The 17,941-nt window shown below is 40.2% G+C and overlaps 1 protein-coding gene across 1 annotated transcript; it reads left to right on the forward strand.

Moving 5' to 3' along the window:
* The first annotated feature begins 31 nt into the window (after nt 1-31).
* Nucleotides 32-17,843, forward strand: UBE2L3 (ubiquitin conjugating enzyme E2 L3). Its single transcript, XM_030460517.1, has 4 exons — nt 32-131; nt 8,077-8,172; nt 11,988-12,174; nt 15,752-17,843. The coding sequence occupies exons 1-4, from the start codon at nt 105-107 to the stop codon at nt 15,904-15,906; spliced, it is 465 nt and encodes a 154-aa protein (XP_030316377.1). The 5' UTR covers nt 32-104; the 3' UTR covers nt 15,907-17,843.
* Nucleotides 17,844-17,941: the final 98 nt, after the last annotated feature.

Below are 17,941 nucleotides of genomic sequence, written 5' to 3' on the forward strand. Positions count from 1 at the left end.
GACTCGGCTCCCCCCGGGCCGCCCCGGGCCCGCCCCAGGAAGCTGAGCCCCAGCGCCCTGCCCGCCGCCGCCATGCATTGTGGGGCGGCAGCAGCAGAGCCAAGATGGCGGCCAGCAGGAGGCTGATGAAGGTAACAGGCGGCGACTCGCCGGGAACGGCCGGCGGGCGGGCGGCGGCGGGCACCCCTCAGCACCCCGGCGGCCCTCTGGATGCGGGGGGGTCGGCTCCCAGGCCGCGGTCTGGCGGAGCGGCCTCCTCTCGTCCCCTCGGTGGCACCCCGGGCTGGGGCGAGCGGAACGGGAGCAGCCGGCACCTAGGCCGCGGCCGCGAGGGGCCTCGCTGTCCGCCCCGCCGCCGCACCGGGCTCCGGCAGCGCTCCCCGGGCCCCGGCCGCAACCTGGGGCTGTGCGGGGGTCTCGGCGGGTACCCTGGGCCGTACCGGCTGTCCCGTTCCCTCCCCCCCCACCCCCCCTCGGGGGGCTCCTGCGGTGACTAAGCAAAGAGGAAGGGCCGGGGGGGAAGGAAACGCCGCTGCCGGGACGCTCCGGTCCCCGCTCGGTGCCGGGGCCATCCCCGGGGCGGTGTGAGGGGTCGCCCCGCCGCCCGTGGTGCCGCAGCCGCGGCGAGGACCCCGGCCCTCCCCCTGGGGAGGGCTCGGACGGGCGGCGGGGAAGCGCCTTCTCCTCCTTCCCGGTGGGTGGGGGTTCTGCGCCCCCCCCCCCGCCCCCCCCGCTCGTTCCTCGGTGGGAAACCTTCCCCAAAGGCCCAGGGATGAAAAAAATGTCGGGGTTTGTTGTTTCGGAGAGTAACTTCTTCCGTGTATGAGTAAGAGGTTTATCACGCTGAAATATGGACCTGGGTTCAGAAGTTTCCTCATTCACTGCAGACGTGGTAATGTTTTTGTCTTTCCTCTGTTTGTTCTCAAGTGCAGATGTGACTTGTAAATGTAAGCTCAGACTCAGGTGGCCTTTAACCAAGAGCATGTAGAGTTTATTGGAGAATACTGCTTGGGAATTATGTTTCTCATCATTTTGTTCGATGAGTGAGTTGCTTCTTAGAAAGAAAATGATAGCTGTTGCCCCTAAAGCATACAAGTTTAGTTTATATATTGTATCTAATTGCTAATTAACATCACAGACTGGATGCAGTGGGGTTTACCAAGAACGTGCATAAATAGTGGTGTAAAATGTATTCATCTGTAAAGTGCTACGGAAGTACCCTACAGTATTTGCATGCAAAGTGCCCGTAACCCAAATCAATGAACTTTAAGAGCTGGTTCTGTGAAAGGCAGGAGAAAAACTCTGTAACAGGCAGGTAGTGTTACAGCATTTTGAAGAAATCTTTCCCACACATTAGTATTTGATAGATACAGGGGTGATTCTGTTAAAGTTACTATTTTAATATCAGTCTTACAGCTAACTTCAAGGACATGGATCCCTAATAGGGCTGGGATTTCACCAGGATGTGTAGATGGCAGGTTTTGAAGCTGCGTTTTCATAATTCTGCAGATACATAATTATCCATTATAACGGTTATTTTTGAAGAAACAATAGCCCAGCAGTGCTTCCAGAAGGCAAGTTTTGTTGCTTTGAATGCACTATGGAGCGATTAAAAATTAAATAGTGGATACATTGTGTGCAGAGTCATTCATATGTATTAAATCAGTAGGCATAAACCTTTAATTGTACTTAAGGATCCTGATGAGATGACATTCATTTTTTTTAATTTCACTTTTGATAGCAGTTATGACACAGATTTAGTGTCATACATCAATATGTTGCTTTATACTCAGATAAGGTTCTCCTTAGTTTCAGATATTTAATTTATCTTTTTGTAAGGAAGCTTTTCTGTCTCTTCTGAAAAAAATCCATTAATTGCTCAAGAGCACATAACAGCTATGCTGGTAGGCAAGAAATAAATTTCCAGATTTTTTTTTTTCTTTTTAAATTTAAAATAGAACATAAAAATCTGAAAGGCGAGAAGTACTAGTACCTCCAGTGCCTCTTGCTTTTCACCAGCCCCCCTCCCCATTCCATCATACTTCTAAAATGTTATTTAGTACATTAATCTTTCACTGAAATGCAGTAAAAATGTTTTTTGACAACGTGACCTCCTCCTTTTCTAGAAAAACAGTGTGGCATCTGCTCTTCAGAGGGAGTGGTGGAGGAAGGAAAGAGACGTTGCTAACTTCCCTCTTAGATTTTTGCTTTCATTTCTCTTGCCTGGTGTTTCTGGGCTGTGCATCTTGTGTGTGGTTTCTCTGCTGGTCGGAGGGCTGTGAGGTGCTGTGTCACACAAGGCAGAAGCTGTTAAATAAGCAGCTGCCTTCCTGCCTTTTGGACTCACCCAGACAGCTCTGAGTGTTGCCATTCATCTCGGTAGGAACAAAGTAGAGCTCCTGTGCAGATGATGTAATCTGGATTGCTGCAGCATGATGTTTTGAAGGCCCAAGCTCGAATGTCTGTCAACCTAACATCATTATTTAAGTCCTGAATTCACAGATCCACTTCTAAAAATGTTGGCGTTTTGCAATATAGGATGTCTGTGGTCATAGAATGATGAGTGATTAGAATTGAAAGAAATGAAGTTTTTCAGCGTGTCATTTAATTACATTTAACATAATTTAGGATAGGCATTAACTGTCTTTGAGCTAAATATCAGGTTTGTCTTTGGTTATTGAGAATAACCCCTGAATCTTTTATAGGTCACATAAAATAAAGCAATTCCTCTTTCCTTAAAGTCTTCCCAACATTTTGAAGTGCTGTGGGTTTTTTCTGGGCTCATGTCATGCATCATAGTTATTCATATTAATCACAGTGGCTCAGAAAGACTGGACTTAGTAATTCCATAATAATGCTCTGTCTGCCAGTACAAAACTGGGAGCCTGGGTACAGTTTCCACCTTCCAGGGGGAAATGGATGTCCTGTCAGATTGTGGAAGCCATTTCTGTCTTCAATTTGCAAACCTCCCTGTGCAAGGAGTATTACAAGTTTTACCATTGTACATGGACAGTTCAGTTTTAAACATTACATCAAGTTTTAACAAGAATAAGTTTGTCTTGTTGTCTCTAGCCTCTTTTGTCCATTTTCTGGGTCAAAAGCTTTCCTGATGGCCAATTTTTTGCAGAGTGTTAAATCATCAAATAGTGCAATTGAAGTTTTTTCTACAAAAAAAAAAAAAAAAAAAAGTCAGTGAAAGCGTGCCCTTTCCTTGGAGCACACCTAGGTTAGCAAAATGTGAAATAAATATAGCTAGTGAATCATATTCCAGCAGTAACTGGGGTGGAGTTTTGATCTGTGAGCCACCATTACACCTCTTCAAAGAGCCACAGTTGTCAGATCTTGACTTCTCATGAAATGTGAGAGGTGGGAAGAAAGCAAATCATTGTCAGAGATCTGTTGTTAGAGATGATCTCTCGGGGTAAAACAGGCAAATAATGGAGTAATTGTGCTCAGGAAAGGATCTAAGGCTTCTCTTTTCATGGAGCTACCTTGCTTCACAACCCTTGTAAGAAACATCTGGTCCCCAAACACGTATGATTGGTGACATGGATCTCCCTGGGGACGTGCCAGAGATTTCAATGAAAAGCTTTTCATGGTTGCCACCCACTCCTCCATGCAAGATCCACAGCAAAGCACAGCATGGAGAGGTGGTGGGCAGTTGCAAAGGGAAGGCTATTTTGGTGCTGGAGAGTCATAGTACTTGGTGTGTAGTAACACGTGGTAGTGGGATGCACCTTCCAGAGACAGTTTTAGGTAGTATTTGGGAGTACTACCCTGTGCCTGCTTTTCAGTATGGAAAAGCATTTCTAAACTGATCATAACCCCAGTTCTCAGTAACAGGGGAAATGTGTTTTTGAGTGAGTGTGACAGTCCTTACACAGAAGTGAGAATACTGATTTCTTTTCCCTTTTTATAATTGGGAATTGATAAGAGGACTTTTAGAAAGTAATTAGAAAGTAGATTCAGAAAGTAAAACTGTCCAGTTCCTCATCAGTGTCTTGCAGCCTGTTTAACTTTGTTGCACTTCTTTTAGATGTATACACAGGTAAATTACAAAATATGGTTTAGAGTTATTTCAGTAGAGTTTTGGTTTTCCTTGTGCATTTAGTAGTATTTGGGGCTTGATGCAGAACTTCCTGAAGTCTCTATGAGCTCTTATACTTATTCCCATATTCTTGGATTGTAATGAGTGTTTCTCTTCACTGCATTTTCCTGCCTGTCTTTGTTTTGCTCTAGAGAAGTCCTATAACTTGAAAGATGTGTTAACAAAACAGTTGCAGGGTTTTTAAAAGACTTTACTACATTTTAAGCTGATGCCATTACTTGTCTTTATAATTATAAGCATGTAACTTTTGCTTTGAACAGCATACTGATTATGCAGTATTGAAAATAAAAATCTTAACTCCTTACTAGTTATAGATGAGAGGTGATAATGTGCTTTCATGACTACCTTCAGCATTTTATTTAAAGATAAGATGCTGCCTCTGAGACAGTGTTTTTCTCTCTCTCATGTGCTGTGTGTATTGCTTTCTCTAAAGGTATCCAAACTACAAACATCACTGCTCTAGAGAGCACCTTGGAATAAGAAAATATTTCTATTTCACAAATGGGGGAACCAATGCAGCAAGGTCACGTGTAAGGTTGATAATAGAGTGGGGAATAAAAGACTGATTTAAATTTATACTGCAGTCTTCTAACCTCTAGTTACACTCCTGTGCTCCTTTAATTATGTTATTTGACAAAATTAAGGGGTGGAGGACAAGGAAAAGAATTAATCTATTTGCAGTCTGCCTAGGCTCTTATAGTATTAGAAATAAATATCTGAACTATATCCTTATACCTCACGAGGTAATTTTTGTCCCTTTGGAGTCGCTCAAGCCCACGTTAAATGCAGTATTAATTTTTAATTTGTGCTGTTTGAAAGAATTCAGTAGCTCATTCACTTTTTAACAGTAGGTTTATACTGTAGTTGTGTCTGCCTCTGTACCTTTGAGGCAGTTAGATCTTCATTATGGTCTTTGTCAGTTGCCAGAAAAAAACAAAGCAACCTTCCACACAAACCCTTAGACTGGGAATGGTCAGCTTGCCACTCCTGCACAAAAACCTTAAGAGCCTGACTTGTGAGTATAATACTAAATTCTATATGTGGGGATAATAATATGGGGAATTAATTTGGAGTGGCATATGAAGTCTTAAACACTTTGAGTATGGGGAAAGTAATTTCTCATATAAGAGTGAACCTGTCTTGAGCATGTAGTTCAGGCAAGTTCTCTGCTAAGGTAGGCTTGACTCTCCATGATCTTTGCAGTCATGGCTGTATGTGGAAAAAAATTGCCTGGTTTTTGGGTCGTCAGCTACTACCACAGAACCCACAGCAGCAAGGGGAGAAGCACGGGATTGAGCCCTGATCCATTGCAGTAATTTACCACTTCTTTGATTTTTTGAAAGTGAATTTCTGCAAAAGTTTCACGTGTCAGTTTAAAGAGGAAGAAGTCCTGAATACTTTTCTGCTAGGTTTTTAGTGTCTTCTAGAGTGTTTAATTGCCTCTCGTGTGGTGGACTTGAGGGAAAATGGGTAGCAATTTGCACGTTTGCTTGAATCTTTTCTTTCATTAAAAAGTTTCCCAATTTTGTAATGATCTCTATACTGGACTCTCGCGTTTCTTAATGCAACATCCAAATTTTTAACATCAATCTAGTCAAAAAATGTGCTTGATTTCCCAGTAATGTGAAGCCATGCTTTTCTAATTTGTTTTATTAGTTTAATAACATAACTTGAGTTATAGAGTCACAGTCCTCCCTCTTTCCTGTAGCTGGGCAGTTGGTCTCAGGGCCAGCAGCAGGGTAATGCTGTCAGCTGAATTTGTGATAAGAGCTGCAGAAAAGCTGCACTCCCACTGGGGGCCTGGGGGAGATTTTTGTCTTATGTGTTGTGTTTTTAATATAGTTACTAGAAAATTGTCTGAACACATTTTCCTTTACTTTTCTGTAGAGAGAAGACATTTGTGGTGTGTGTTACTCATGCTCAAATACATAGTGGCTAAGCAGTTTATTTTGTTCCCAATGTTTGATGGGTTACATCCAGCATGGAATAGGATTTACCTCTGTGCCATGCTGTGGGGCAGTGGTTTGCCAGGACTTCACCCCCGTGTAGGTGTAGAGAGCTGCCCAAAAGGCTGCTCTGAGTGAGCTGCTCCCCTGGCCCTGTCAGGGAGGAGTCAGTCTGGTGTCAGCCAGGCTCACCCTGAGCAGCTGCTTTGAGCACCCCACATTCAGAGCCAGCTCGAAGGCACTCTGGGGATTTGCACTTTCAGTGATCATAAAGGATCTCTTATAGCTGTGGTAATAAAGGGCATTTTCTTTTGCATGTTTTGACTTGCTCTGTATCCCTGTGAGTGTGCTTCAGAAGGTTATTTTTGTGTGGTTTTTATATGTTCTCCTGCTTTAAGGAAATAAGGATAATCCTTTTTTTTTTTTTTTTTTTTAAAGCCCAAACCGTCTGTGATAGTGCATAAATCTAGCAGCACTAGAATTTGGGGATTAATCTAGAGGTTTGGACTAAATATTTACTTAGTTTTCATGTCATGAAGATTGTGTTGGGCATCAATTCCGTATCCAAGACTCCAAGGTTCAAACTACTGCACTCTGAGTGTGCTCTTGCTTTGGTAGGTGCAATGGGCAGGACTGGAAATGCTGATCTGCTGATGTGTGGCTGTCATGTGACTCATTTCTTTTCTCATGTGGATTTGGAAATCTTGTTTTCCCTTTGGATTTGCATTTTATCATGATGCTAAGTTTATGCAAGAGATTACTGCATGTATTAAGTCTCTGAGAACCAGATGCAGAAAGGTTTGATCTAAGATGAACATAGAGGAAACATTTTAGGGGAAAGAAGAAAAAAAAACTGGATAGAAGAGCACTTGTACAGGGGAAGTGATCTCTCTGTGTTCTTTGCTTTGGTGATTTTTTTATCATAATACACAGTCTAGTTTTGCAGATCACATTAGCAGCCCATGAAGCACTGTGCTGGCAGAGTGCACCAGTTTTGCTATGTAAGCAACATTTTTCCCTAACCTATGTGGTCACACAGGCGTGTGCTTCAGTTCTGAAATCACTGGGAAGGTTTTGGATTTCACTGTGGCAGACTTTTGAATTTGAATTCGGTTAAATTCTCTTTAAATATAAAACTCCAAAATTCAACAGCAAAAGGCTGTAATTGGTATGGAAAAAAAAGTGAAATCCTGAGGTGTTTTATTTCTGGTTTATGAAATATTTTTATTAAATACTCCAGGAAACAGTCCTGTACTAGGGCTTATGCAGAATTTTAGATGTAAAAATGCCTAAGTATTTGTTTTAATAGTATCTAGATTGCTAACTGATCAAAATTGGTTTGACTGGTGATTGGTGCTGAAAGAGACCTTGAACAAGAGAGATACAGCTACAGAGAGAGGTGTCTTAATATATACTGTGAGTGACAACAGGTACAGCTGTATCTTCCCCAGTTGCTGGCCTAAATAAGGCCAGTTTAGCTTAGATTTATATTTTTCTGGGTTTGCATCAATTTCAGATGCTAAAGCAGGAACTTGTGAGTTTTCTGTTGAAATAATTGGCCTGTTCTGTGACTTTTTCTGTGCTTAAAACTGTTACAATTTTTTCAAATCAGTATTTTCCTTCAGATAAGTCTTAAGATGCACTTTATTTCTGTGCTTCGCAGAGTTATCAATAGTCTGTTACCAAAGGCACTGATTTGCATTTGAGGTATAAAACCATTTTTTAATTCACCTTTTTACTAGTCCTATTTCATTGTGTCTGTAGTGATGTTAACAACAAGGTGTTTTTGTGTTCTCCTGACATAGAAAATAATAACACTTTTTTTAATACCTCGTCTCAGAATTTTACTTCTCACAGGTGCAAAATCTTCTTTCTTACTTGTGTGGGTTACCACCACTAAAACCTCAAGCTTCTTTAACATTAAAGAAACCCACATTGACCTCTAAGCATTTTGAAAAATAAACACAATCATCTTGCTTCATACTGTTATTAACTCACACTGATGCTTTGCTTGCTTTTCAGGAGCTTGAAGAAATCCGCAAATGTGGAATGAAAAACTTCCGTAATATCCAGGTTGATGAAGCTAATTTATTGACCTGGCAAGGGCTTATTGTTCCTGTGAGTATGGACTATTCCTGATTCTAACGGGCTTTAAAATAAAATGTGGATCATTTGAATCTCATAAATCCACAGTCCAGTAGTGCTGCTGGTGATCAGATCATTTTTGCACCCTGACAAAAACCTCCTATATAAAACCTGACTTTCAGAGCTGTGGGTCCTGTAAATACACTGTGAGTTTATACAGATGGTGCTGCAGCATCTGAAACTCTGGGAGGTGAAGTGTAGTCCTGGATTTAATTCTTGTCTCTCTTCAGACATCTTGTGTAATCTTGGGCAAATAGTGTAATCTTCTTATTTTATTTGACTGTCTTCTATGTTTTCTTTTATTAAAGTCTGATAACATTAGGAGATGTTTCTTACAATTATTTTTAAGAAAAATCCCTACAGAAGTGAAAACTATTCTAGACTTTTCTGATCAGTACCAGCCTGGACACTTCATAGTTGTAGGCCTGGTCCAACACTTGGCTGCAGCTGGCAGGGACTGTGGTTACTTGGGGGTGGTGGTGGGAGGGCAAGCACATGAAGTCTGTAGTGTACTGCAGTAAGCTGGAAGTACCAAATCTACATTATCATAGCCTGTGATAAAAAAAAATGTTTACTCTGATAATGTTTTTTAATTTGCTAGAATTATTTCTAGAATAAAATTGAGTATTGGAAAAAAAATGATGCAAGGAAAAGGCTTGGGTTGTCAGAGTTGAGCCCTTTAAAAGAAAGTGTCTTTATTTAGGCATTAATTAATGCAAAAAACTCACTATAATTTTATAAAACAGTACTGTAAGTACTGTATTAGTCAAAATGAGAGGGATTTGTTACCAATGGGAAAGCAGGAAGGCAAGTATGTTGAATTCCTTGGTTGAAGTCACTTGGATTTTCACCTCCTTCATTTTCTGCTGCCATGGCCCACGCTCCCTTCCCTACAGGAGCTGCCTGTGAGTCTGCAGCAGTAGAGGCTCTGCCATGAGATGTCAGTTCCTCTTCTTCCTGATGCTACCAAAAAGGTCCCCCAACCACAGTAAATCTGGTTTTTTTTTAAGTTTGAAACATCTCTAGCAGTTTCTCTGCTTTGTTAGTTGGGGACCATTCCTGAATTCAGATCACACAAGCTGATATAAGGGCCAGGCCTTTGCATTTTAAATGCTGAGAATACATTTAGTTTGTTTACTTATATGCCCTGCAAGTAATTTCTTTGAGTGGTTGAGGCTAATAAAGCAGCTCGGGTTTGACATTAAAATTTGACTGAGCTGAAGAACAATGTGCATTAATAAACCATGCTGATAGTTGTGGCTCGTGTGTAAGTTTACTGCTTTGATAATACTTTGAAGCAGAAGAAGGTTGGTAAATATGACTAATAAAGCAAAACACCAAAATGCTTGTTTATTCCTCTTAAAACCAGCAGTTTGTGGTGTACAACATCTATTTTTAACAGCTTGTGTTCACCAGAGTGAGATTAGTGTTTGTTTTGCAAAGGTTCACAACATGACAAGTGTTTAAACTTTGCTGCAGTGAACTGTGTGTGCTTCATTACCTGCCCTTTGATTTATAATGTGTCCAGTTGCAATAGAAATAGCCTTCAATTCACTTTTGGTACAGTGAAGAGGGAATTTTGCCATGCAGTTTTACTTATTACAGTAATTACTGAAGTGCTGTCTTGTGTGTGTTTTGAAGAGTAGTATGGTCATTTTAGAATGAAGAATAGAAACCCTATAGAAGAAGTTTGTCTTAGCATAATTTTTGTAGCTATTGCAGTGCTGGAGTTGATGGCTGAGAAGCACAATATAGAAGCTGGCTGCAGCTTTTTTACTTTTGAAATTTTCTGTGTTGTTTCCATTTCAGAAAATGTTTTTGCTTACAGTTTAAAGACATTACTCATGCTTTAGGACGAACCAGTTGTTGATTATTAAACTCTTATCTAGACATCACTTTGGTCAGCTTCCTAGTGAAGGTGTGAAAAAGAGGAAGGTTAGTATTTTTAGCAGTGTTCATACAGAACTGCTGAAAAAGATAAGTTTTTCTTGTATGTAACACCTTTTGTTCTTTGGAACAACTGTTATTTTTAAGGGTATTTACTCAGTTTAGAAGCAGACTGAAGACAGCTGGTGAACTTCTCCTGTTTTAAGCTGTAGAATAAGAGGTACACTCTTTCTTTGGTTTCAACACCAAAGCCAGACTCTCTGCCTCAGGCTCCTGGCTCCTGTAAGAGGCAATGTTGGGGTACCATGATGCTGATTTCATTTAATCAAAACGTCTTGCTTTTGCAGAGCAAAAATATTCCTGGTGAATTTTAGTCATGTTTGTTGTTTGTATTTACCGTGGATAATTCTGACTCTCCCTTGTTGGAGAAAACTAAATGTAACAAATTCTTGGAAATTAATTGCTTGGATATTCTGTATTTTGTGTATTTGAAACATAAGCAACCCTTTACCTACATTTTTAGTTCAGTGTATTTGAGAGTTACTGTGGAAAACTGTTGACTGATAATCAAGCAGAAAATGAACATTTTTAAGCCAGATCAGTTCACTGAACAAGTGAGACCATGGGATGGAGGTGAGAGCAAGCCATGGAGAGAAAGGGCACTAACTGCTGAAGTTGTCATCACCACCAAAAAGTTTAACAGGTCACTTTTGGAGCTTTTAGGATTGCTTGGACAAAAAATGAGTTTAAAGACCCTGTAGTTACCTTCTCCTTTGGCTGCAGTTAGGCTGCATTTTCTTGAACACACAACCAAACTTCCCTGTTTGGAGGAAACCAAAATAAACTGTTCTCTTCTGAAGAATATTTTAATAGAACATTCTCCATCCCCAAATATTGGTAAACCTTTTTTAGCTTCTGGAGTGGGTTTGATTGCAGGGAATGGTCTGGTTGCCAGTGAAGAATGTGTGCAATTATACTTTACACCAACTGGGAACTCTCCTCCTTCGATTCTTGTTCCCAGAGTGTTTGGAAAGGCTTCATGCCACAGTTACTGGTTTTGGTGCAGAGTGGTATTTTTGTAAGCTTTAAATGTAGCAATGGTTTGTTTCGTTTTCTGCAGTTAGTATTTGAGGAAGTATCAATAGTCAAACAGGTTTTCTAAATGAGACTCTGGGCATTGTTTTTTCTGTTTCAGCATGAAGAACTACTTTGCTTATTTCACAGTTCTCTCATCATCCTCCTTCAAAAGTGATCTGATAAGAGTGGGTGCTAAAACTGCATACAAATTCAGAATGTTCTCATCAGCAGACACAGTGAATATCTATCTTTAGTACCAATGAATGCTCAGCAGGTTTTTGAGTAGTCAGCACAAAAACATTCTTGGAGCATATAGGGAAATCTGGCAGATGAAATTGCTTTGCTGTTTGCAGCACCACGATGAGACATACAGAATAACCAGGTTTAGAGAAACCAATTTTCTTTGTCAGGCTTCCTGCTTGTATCTTGGGAAGGGTTTGTGTTGTTTTTTGAAATGGAAAGCTAGAAATAAAACTGCTTACTAAACTGTATATATAATAGTTATAAATAATATAAACCATATTTTAATGAAACTACTTGGGACCTTAAGCTTTGAATAAATGGGATTGGATGCTTTCTTACCAGTAAAAATGTCAGCCAGTTCAGAACATAATCTGCCTTTGCCAGGGGGAATACAAATGTTGTTGCCTCTCTCTTACCAAATGGGTTTTGATGTTTCCTGACACAGAGACATGACAGCATGTGTTGGCAGATAAATGCTTTTAAAAGAGGTCATATGGTAGCTGGAAGTCTAGAGTGTGCTTTTTCTTAATTATATCCACTAAAATACACCAGGTTCTTGACATTCTGCCTTCTTGTTGCAGGACAATCCTCCATATGATAAAGGAGCCTTCAGAATCGAAATCAACTTCCCAGCAGAATATCCATTCAAACCTCCTAAGATTACATTTAAAACAAAGATCTATCACCCTAACATCGATGAAAAGGGGCAGGTTTGTCTGCCAGTAATTAGTGCTGAAAACTGGAAGCCAGCAACCAAAACTGACCAAGGTAGGACTCCATGTGGAAAAGCAACTGGATATTGAGAAACTTTGTTTTAAATTTATTGCTCATAGCACTTCATAGCTTGTCAGCTGGTCACTGCCCTCATGCTGTGTTCATTGTAAGGTTTGTGTCATGAATCAGGTGTTGTGGGCACAGTGTGCAACTCTTTGGAATCTCCTTGTGTTATTGGAACATAAGGTAATGACAGTGGCACGTGGCATGTCCAGCTCTGGGAAACCACAAAACCCCTCATGACTTAAAGAGTTTATTAAGGTGGTGTCCTCAGCATGCTCAGCATTTCTTGGAGTAGTTTGTGTGGAGGTTATTTTTTTGCTGCTTTTTAAACAGTGACTTTGTAATCCAGAGGTTTTGCAGTACATTTCTGGATGTTTGAAATAAGAGGGTCTAAAACCTCAGGATTTGTATGTTTTATAGTATCTAGCACATGGTTCAGTGAATTGAACATATGGCTTGAAATATCTGGGGAGTCATGAAACCTGAAATCATAACACAAATTAACTCATTTTTTCAAAGTTCATTGCTGTGAGGCTTTTTGTGTACAGTGTCTTTGGATAAGAGGGTTTCTTTGGGGATAAATATTTTAAGGAAAGAAGTTGCATCAGGGTCTGTGGCAGACTTGAGATTGTGATCTCTGTAGATTGTTTCTGTTGCTTTCATTAGTTGTTGGGATGAGAATTTGTGTTTTTTGGCAGGTAATTATTAGCTTGATATTAAGTATTTATTATTGCACATATAGAAAGAACAAAATATCCTTGCAAAAAACTGCATCTCCTTTAATAATATAATTTCACACGAGTAGCAGTTTTAGTCCAGTGCAAGAACTACAGTGAGACTGAAGTATCTTGCTCTGTAAAGTATTGTCTTCTTCCAGACTCCTCTTCAAGGTTGTTTTCACTTGAACTGTGTTCTTGAGAGTAAGCAAGGCTTTACTTAAGATTATTTTTTCTTGCATACTTCTGTGTGTTAAAAAAGCTCCTTACACTTTGCATGATATTGCCCCAAAGAGAAAAGAGGAAAATTCCTGTAGTTGTTTTAGAAAAGATCAAGCAGTTCAATGTTGGTGAAAACAGAGGTGGTAGCAAAAAGAACCTGTAAAATTCAAATAAGTTAGTGAATATCTTATGGTTTGATTTATCCCAGGTTATAGAGGACAAAGAGCCTTGAGAGAGATGAAATGGAGACAATGTGTCAGAGGGTCTGTTAACACCTCAGCAGTGGGGTTACTCTATGAGCCTTCTCTAGTTGAGTAAAGGAGCAGCACCATTATCTCTAAGGAGCTTGAAGTGCAGGTTGGAACTATTGAAGTAATTGTTTGTATGCAGGAAACAGGGTATCCTTGAGAAGCAGCAATTGCCTTTTTATCTGAGTGAATTAAAATTATGTTAAAATTAGAATCTGCAACAAGGCCTGGGTACCAAAATATTGCAGATCTCTCACTTGCTGCTGGTTTGTTGCCTTTTGTCTTTTCAACTCTTTTAAGTCTTTTTAGTGTCAACATCTGTTGGTTGGTACATTGCTGTGTGAACCTGCAACAATGTCATTACAGACCTGCTTAAGTGCCTGTTCCTTTTTCTCCAGAACTCTTCTGCACTGCAAAGTAAATGTCAGTGTGTTTGCTGCTTTGGCTTTTCTCAAGGAAATAATGCAACATTATTAGTACAGCATCAAAGTGATTGGTTTTGATCAGTTGGGTGTCAAGAAAGAGGAGAGATTAGGTTCATCATAAACCATTAACTCACCTTTCATGCACTAAATGCACATCTTGCTGCTGTAGTGTTTATTATTTTATTTTTAATATTAAACCAGACTGTTGTGACAGTATAGTTTTAAAATGCTGTGGATATTGAGGGAAATCCAGTCAAAACCTGTTATAGCAAACCTATTTTTTCCTGGTTTGTGTGTTAATAGCACAGTAGCAGTTTCTCTGTAGTGTTTTAAGGAGTGAAAAGTGACTGTCACGTGCAGTATTGGTGCTGGTTCCATCGGTAGTTTCATTAATACCATCATAGTTGTCCTGAGTCCAGGACTGGTGAGTTCCTGTGAAGTAAGCTAATAGCTGCATTCCTCAAATTGTTTGCTCACTGTAAACTCTTATTTGTGGAAGAAATGTTCCCACTTAGCAATATAGCAACAAGTATGTTTCTCTGGATTTCTGAGTATTTGTTTGAGGTGTGCTCCCCGTTCCTGTTAGGTAAGGGGGAGAGAAGAGTACGAGCATGAAAAGATTGATGCTTGGAAAGAAGCCACTCTGGTATTCCAGCATCTACTGGGGTGATAAACTAAGAACTCGCATGGCAAAACTAGGGAGAACCTGGCAGTTTCAGAGCAAACAACAGACTGCCTTTTTGTTCAAGGTGGAACTCCCTGCCATTGGGTGGGGTTGGTGTCAGTCACTTGGCTGAGTTCAGGAAGAGGCAGCTGGCTCCAGTGTGCAGTGCATGAAGCTAACAAAGTTTTGTCAGATGTGCTTTAAAACCTCATGGGAGGGTACTTGGCATTAGCCTGGTAGCCCAAGCTTAGCTCAGAGAGTTTGCCCAGGGAAGTTGTGGATGCTCCATCCCTGGAGGTGTTCAGGGCCAGGTGGGATGGGACTCTGAGCAACCTGATCTCTAATGGGCAGTGCTCCTGCACATGGCAAGGGGGTGGAACTGGATGATCTCTTCCAACACAAACCAGACTGGGATTTCACTGCTAATATTGTTGTACAGTGAAATGCTTTTGCTACTGACCCACTTTCTGTAGCATTGCCCAGTTACACGTACACCTCCCAGTGTGGGTGAGTCTGAGAAGTACTGATTGCTGTGACCTCTTTAGCTTTTTTCATCAGTATGAAAATGTAAATGAGGAAAATGTAGCAATGAATGTCATTGTCATATGTGTGGTTCACTGCCTAAATGTCAAGTGCAGTTCAGTTATTTTAAGAATGACACTTCCTTTGAAAGTGATAGGGGAACATTGATGAAATGGCTGTAAACAGGGGAGTGAAGAGCATCTTGCAGTTCTTATCTGTGTGTCTGTCCAGTGTATCTCTGCTAGTGGATGTATTTGGCAGTTTAAAGGGATGAGTTGACTGCTGTTTATAGTAAAAATGAGGGAGAAAAAGAAAGTGAAAAAAAGAAAAAACTTCTAACAGCCTGCCCAGTTACAACTGCATCGTTGTGCAAGGGTTAGGAGAAACAGTTTCGTGGTGAAATTCCATCTTTTTCTAATCCCTTTTAGATGAACTTTTTTGGGAAACTTTAGTTTCTTTCTTAGCCCTAGGAAGTATTTCAGATAGGAAGCCAGTTACATGGGAAATAATTTGTAGTGCAGTTTGGTCTCTGTTCAAGTTGATTTTGTTTACAAATACAATTTCCTGGTGTTCATTCACGGTCATTGAATTAAATCTTGGCATATTGCTATAGATTATTCATGCTCTTGCTTTTGAAAAGACCCTAGATTTATGGGGATGTATTTAAATGCAGTTCAAGCTCTTTTCTTCCTGGGGAATTTTGCTTACATTTTGATTTTTTTTTAAACTAACCATCTTAGTCTCTGACAGTATTTATACTTCTTTTAACAGTAATCCAGTCCCTCATAGCACTGGTGAATGATCCACAGCCTGAGCATCCTCTTCGGGCTGACCTAGCTGAAGAATACTCTAAGGACCGTAAAAAATTCTGTAAGAATGCTGAAGAGTTTACAAAGAAATATGGTGAAAAGCGACCAGTGGACTAAAATCTGACAAAACTGATGTCAGCAACATATGATAGAAGATCGGAGCAGTGCATTTGAGACACCCCGTAAAGCAGGACTCTATGGAAAATTGACAAGTGCCACCTTTTGGTGTTAACTTGTGGCTGTTACTAACTTTCTACAGTTTTCTTAATCAAAAGTGGGCTAGGTAACCTGTAAAGAAAGGATTAAAATTTAAGATGTTCTAGTTCTGCTTTCTTTGTTTAAAAATCACTGCTTCAATATACTTTAAAGTATGCTGTTTTCTTTTTCTTGTCAGAATTTATCAAAAATATCTTAGACTTATATTCTGCCCTTAAATTGAAAAGGTTGTGGCTGTCATTTCTTATTTTTCCTTGCAGTTCCCACTATCTTGAGTTCGTTTAATTCTTCATTGAATTTTATCCCCCTCCCCAAACTGATGTCTTAGAAAAAAATATCCCAGTTTTGGCAGAAAATTATTGAGTGTTTGGCAGTTTTGTTTAGTTTCCTTTTTAAATGTTGCACTGTGCTTTGTGGACTTGTTGCAAGTCCCCCTTAACTTCAGTTTGTAACATAACAAAAAAACAAACAAACCCCACAAAAACAATCATAAACAATGTCCAGGTCTTATGTAAATCTGGCTGATGTTACCACAAAATGTTTATTAAACGGGGAAACCCAAGTTTTTGTGTGCGTCATTGAATTAAAATATGGCTCATGTCCTGCTTTTGGAAAACTTTGGAAAAAAATTCTGTAGCAAAGGAGTAGCGGAATGTGGTTACAAACTTCTTTTACTTCTATTCTTAGTACCTGTGCAGAGTAGCCAGGGCAATGTGCACAGAACAACACTGCAGCCAGTTTTAAAAAGTTTCAGAAATTGGGGTCCAAGAGGTACCAAAGTGATAAACTGATTTTTGAGTTAAAAATTGGTGTTTTGGCAATGTCAATTTGGAATTCAGATACTAAATCTGACAGCACTGCTAATCATCTTAGAACATTTTTCCATCAGAACGCATAAGAAACATCTGTGCTTTACAAGGTGGCAGTCCCTGCCACTTCCCAGCCCCATTGCTGTACAGTTCTTACTGGAAATGTTACCAGAACAGGATTAAGCAATAACTGTAACAGAGTTCGCTTCACTACTGCTCTTCCTGTGTTCTAAAAACACACAGGCTGGATGATTAATGAGCACTTCAAGTATCGTTTTAACTTAATCAGGCAGAGCTGTTTTCCCATTGCTGCAGGGCACACCCACGCATGCTGGAGGAAGCCCTTTCTGTCAGGATGGAGCATCCTTCACCGTGTCTCTGCTGCCCCTCTCCTGCCTCTCCTTTTCCCCTGGTCTCACAGTCAAACTGCCATACAGTCAAACTGCCTCCCCGCCTCTCCAGCTTGGGTGTGTTACTGAGCAAATGTATTTATCTTCAACAATCCATAGGTATCTGGGAGCACATATCATTTTGATGTGCAGGAAGTTGAATTAGAAAATCCCTCACACCCAGATGGCTGCCTCTGCTCCTAAATTCAATTTTTAATACAGCCTCTGCCTTTGCAACCTTTTGGAACTAGTGTGTCGAGCCGTAGGTCTTTTGGGTTTAATGTCTTGTATAATTGCTGTTTCTTCATTCACCCCTCTCACCTGGCTTTCATTTCCCACTTAGTGTAAACAATGACAGCCCAGTACCTCACCTCTGTTGAAAGTAAATTTTTTTTATAAGTTAGGGAGCTAAGAAATTTTATGTTTAAGTGTTCTTAGACAGATTCTTTGGCAGGTAAATAAAGTTAAACCACATTCACCTTATTTACGGAAACTTGCATTTCCTAAGTGTTTTCAAGGCTTGTGAGAGCACTGTCTATTACCAAATTTTCACATCTTTGTGTCTTCATTTGCAAAAACTTGGTACTGATTTTGTTTCATTTACGGTCACTCGGATTCATAATAAAATAATGCCAAATTATCTGTCAAACTCAAGCGTGTATAACTTTGCACCACATGAGTCACTGTACCTTTTGATCATGTCTGTTGGCATGGAGATTTGCTGTTTTCTGAATTTTC

This window comes from Calypte anna, chromosome 15, assembly GCF_003957555.1.
Source record: "Calypte anna isolate BGI_N300 chromosome 15, bCalAnn1_v1.p, whole genome shotgun sequence".
Lineage (NCBI taxonomy): Eukaryota > Metazoa > Chordata > Aves > Apodiformes > Trochilidae > Calypte > Calypte anna.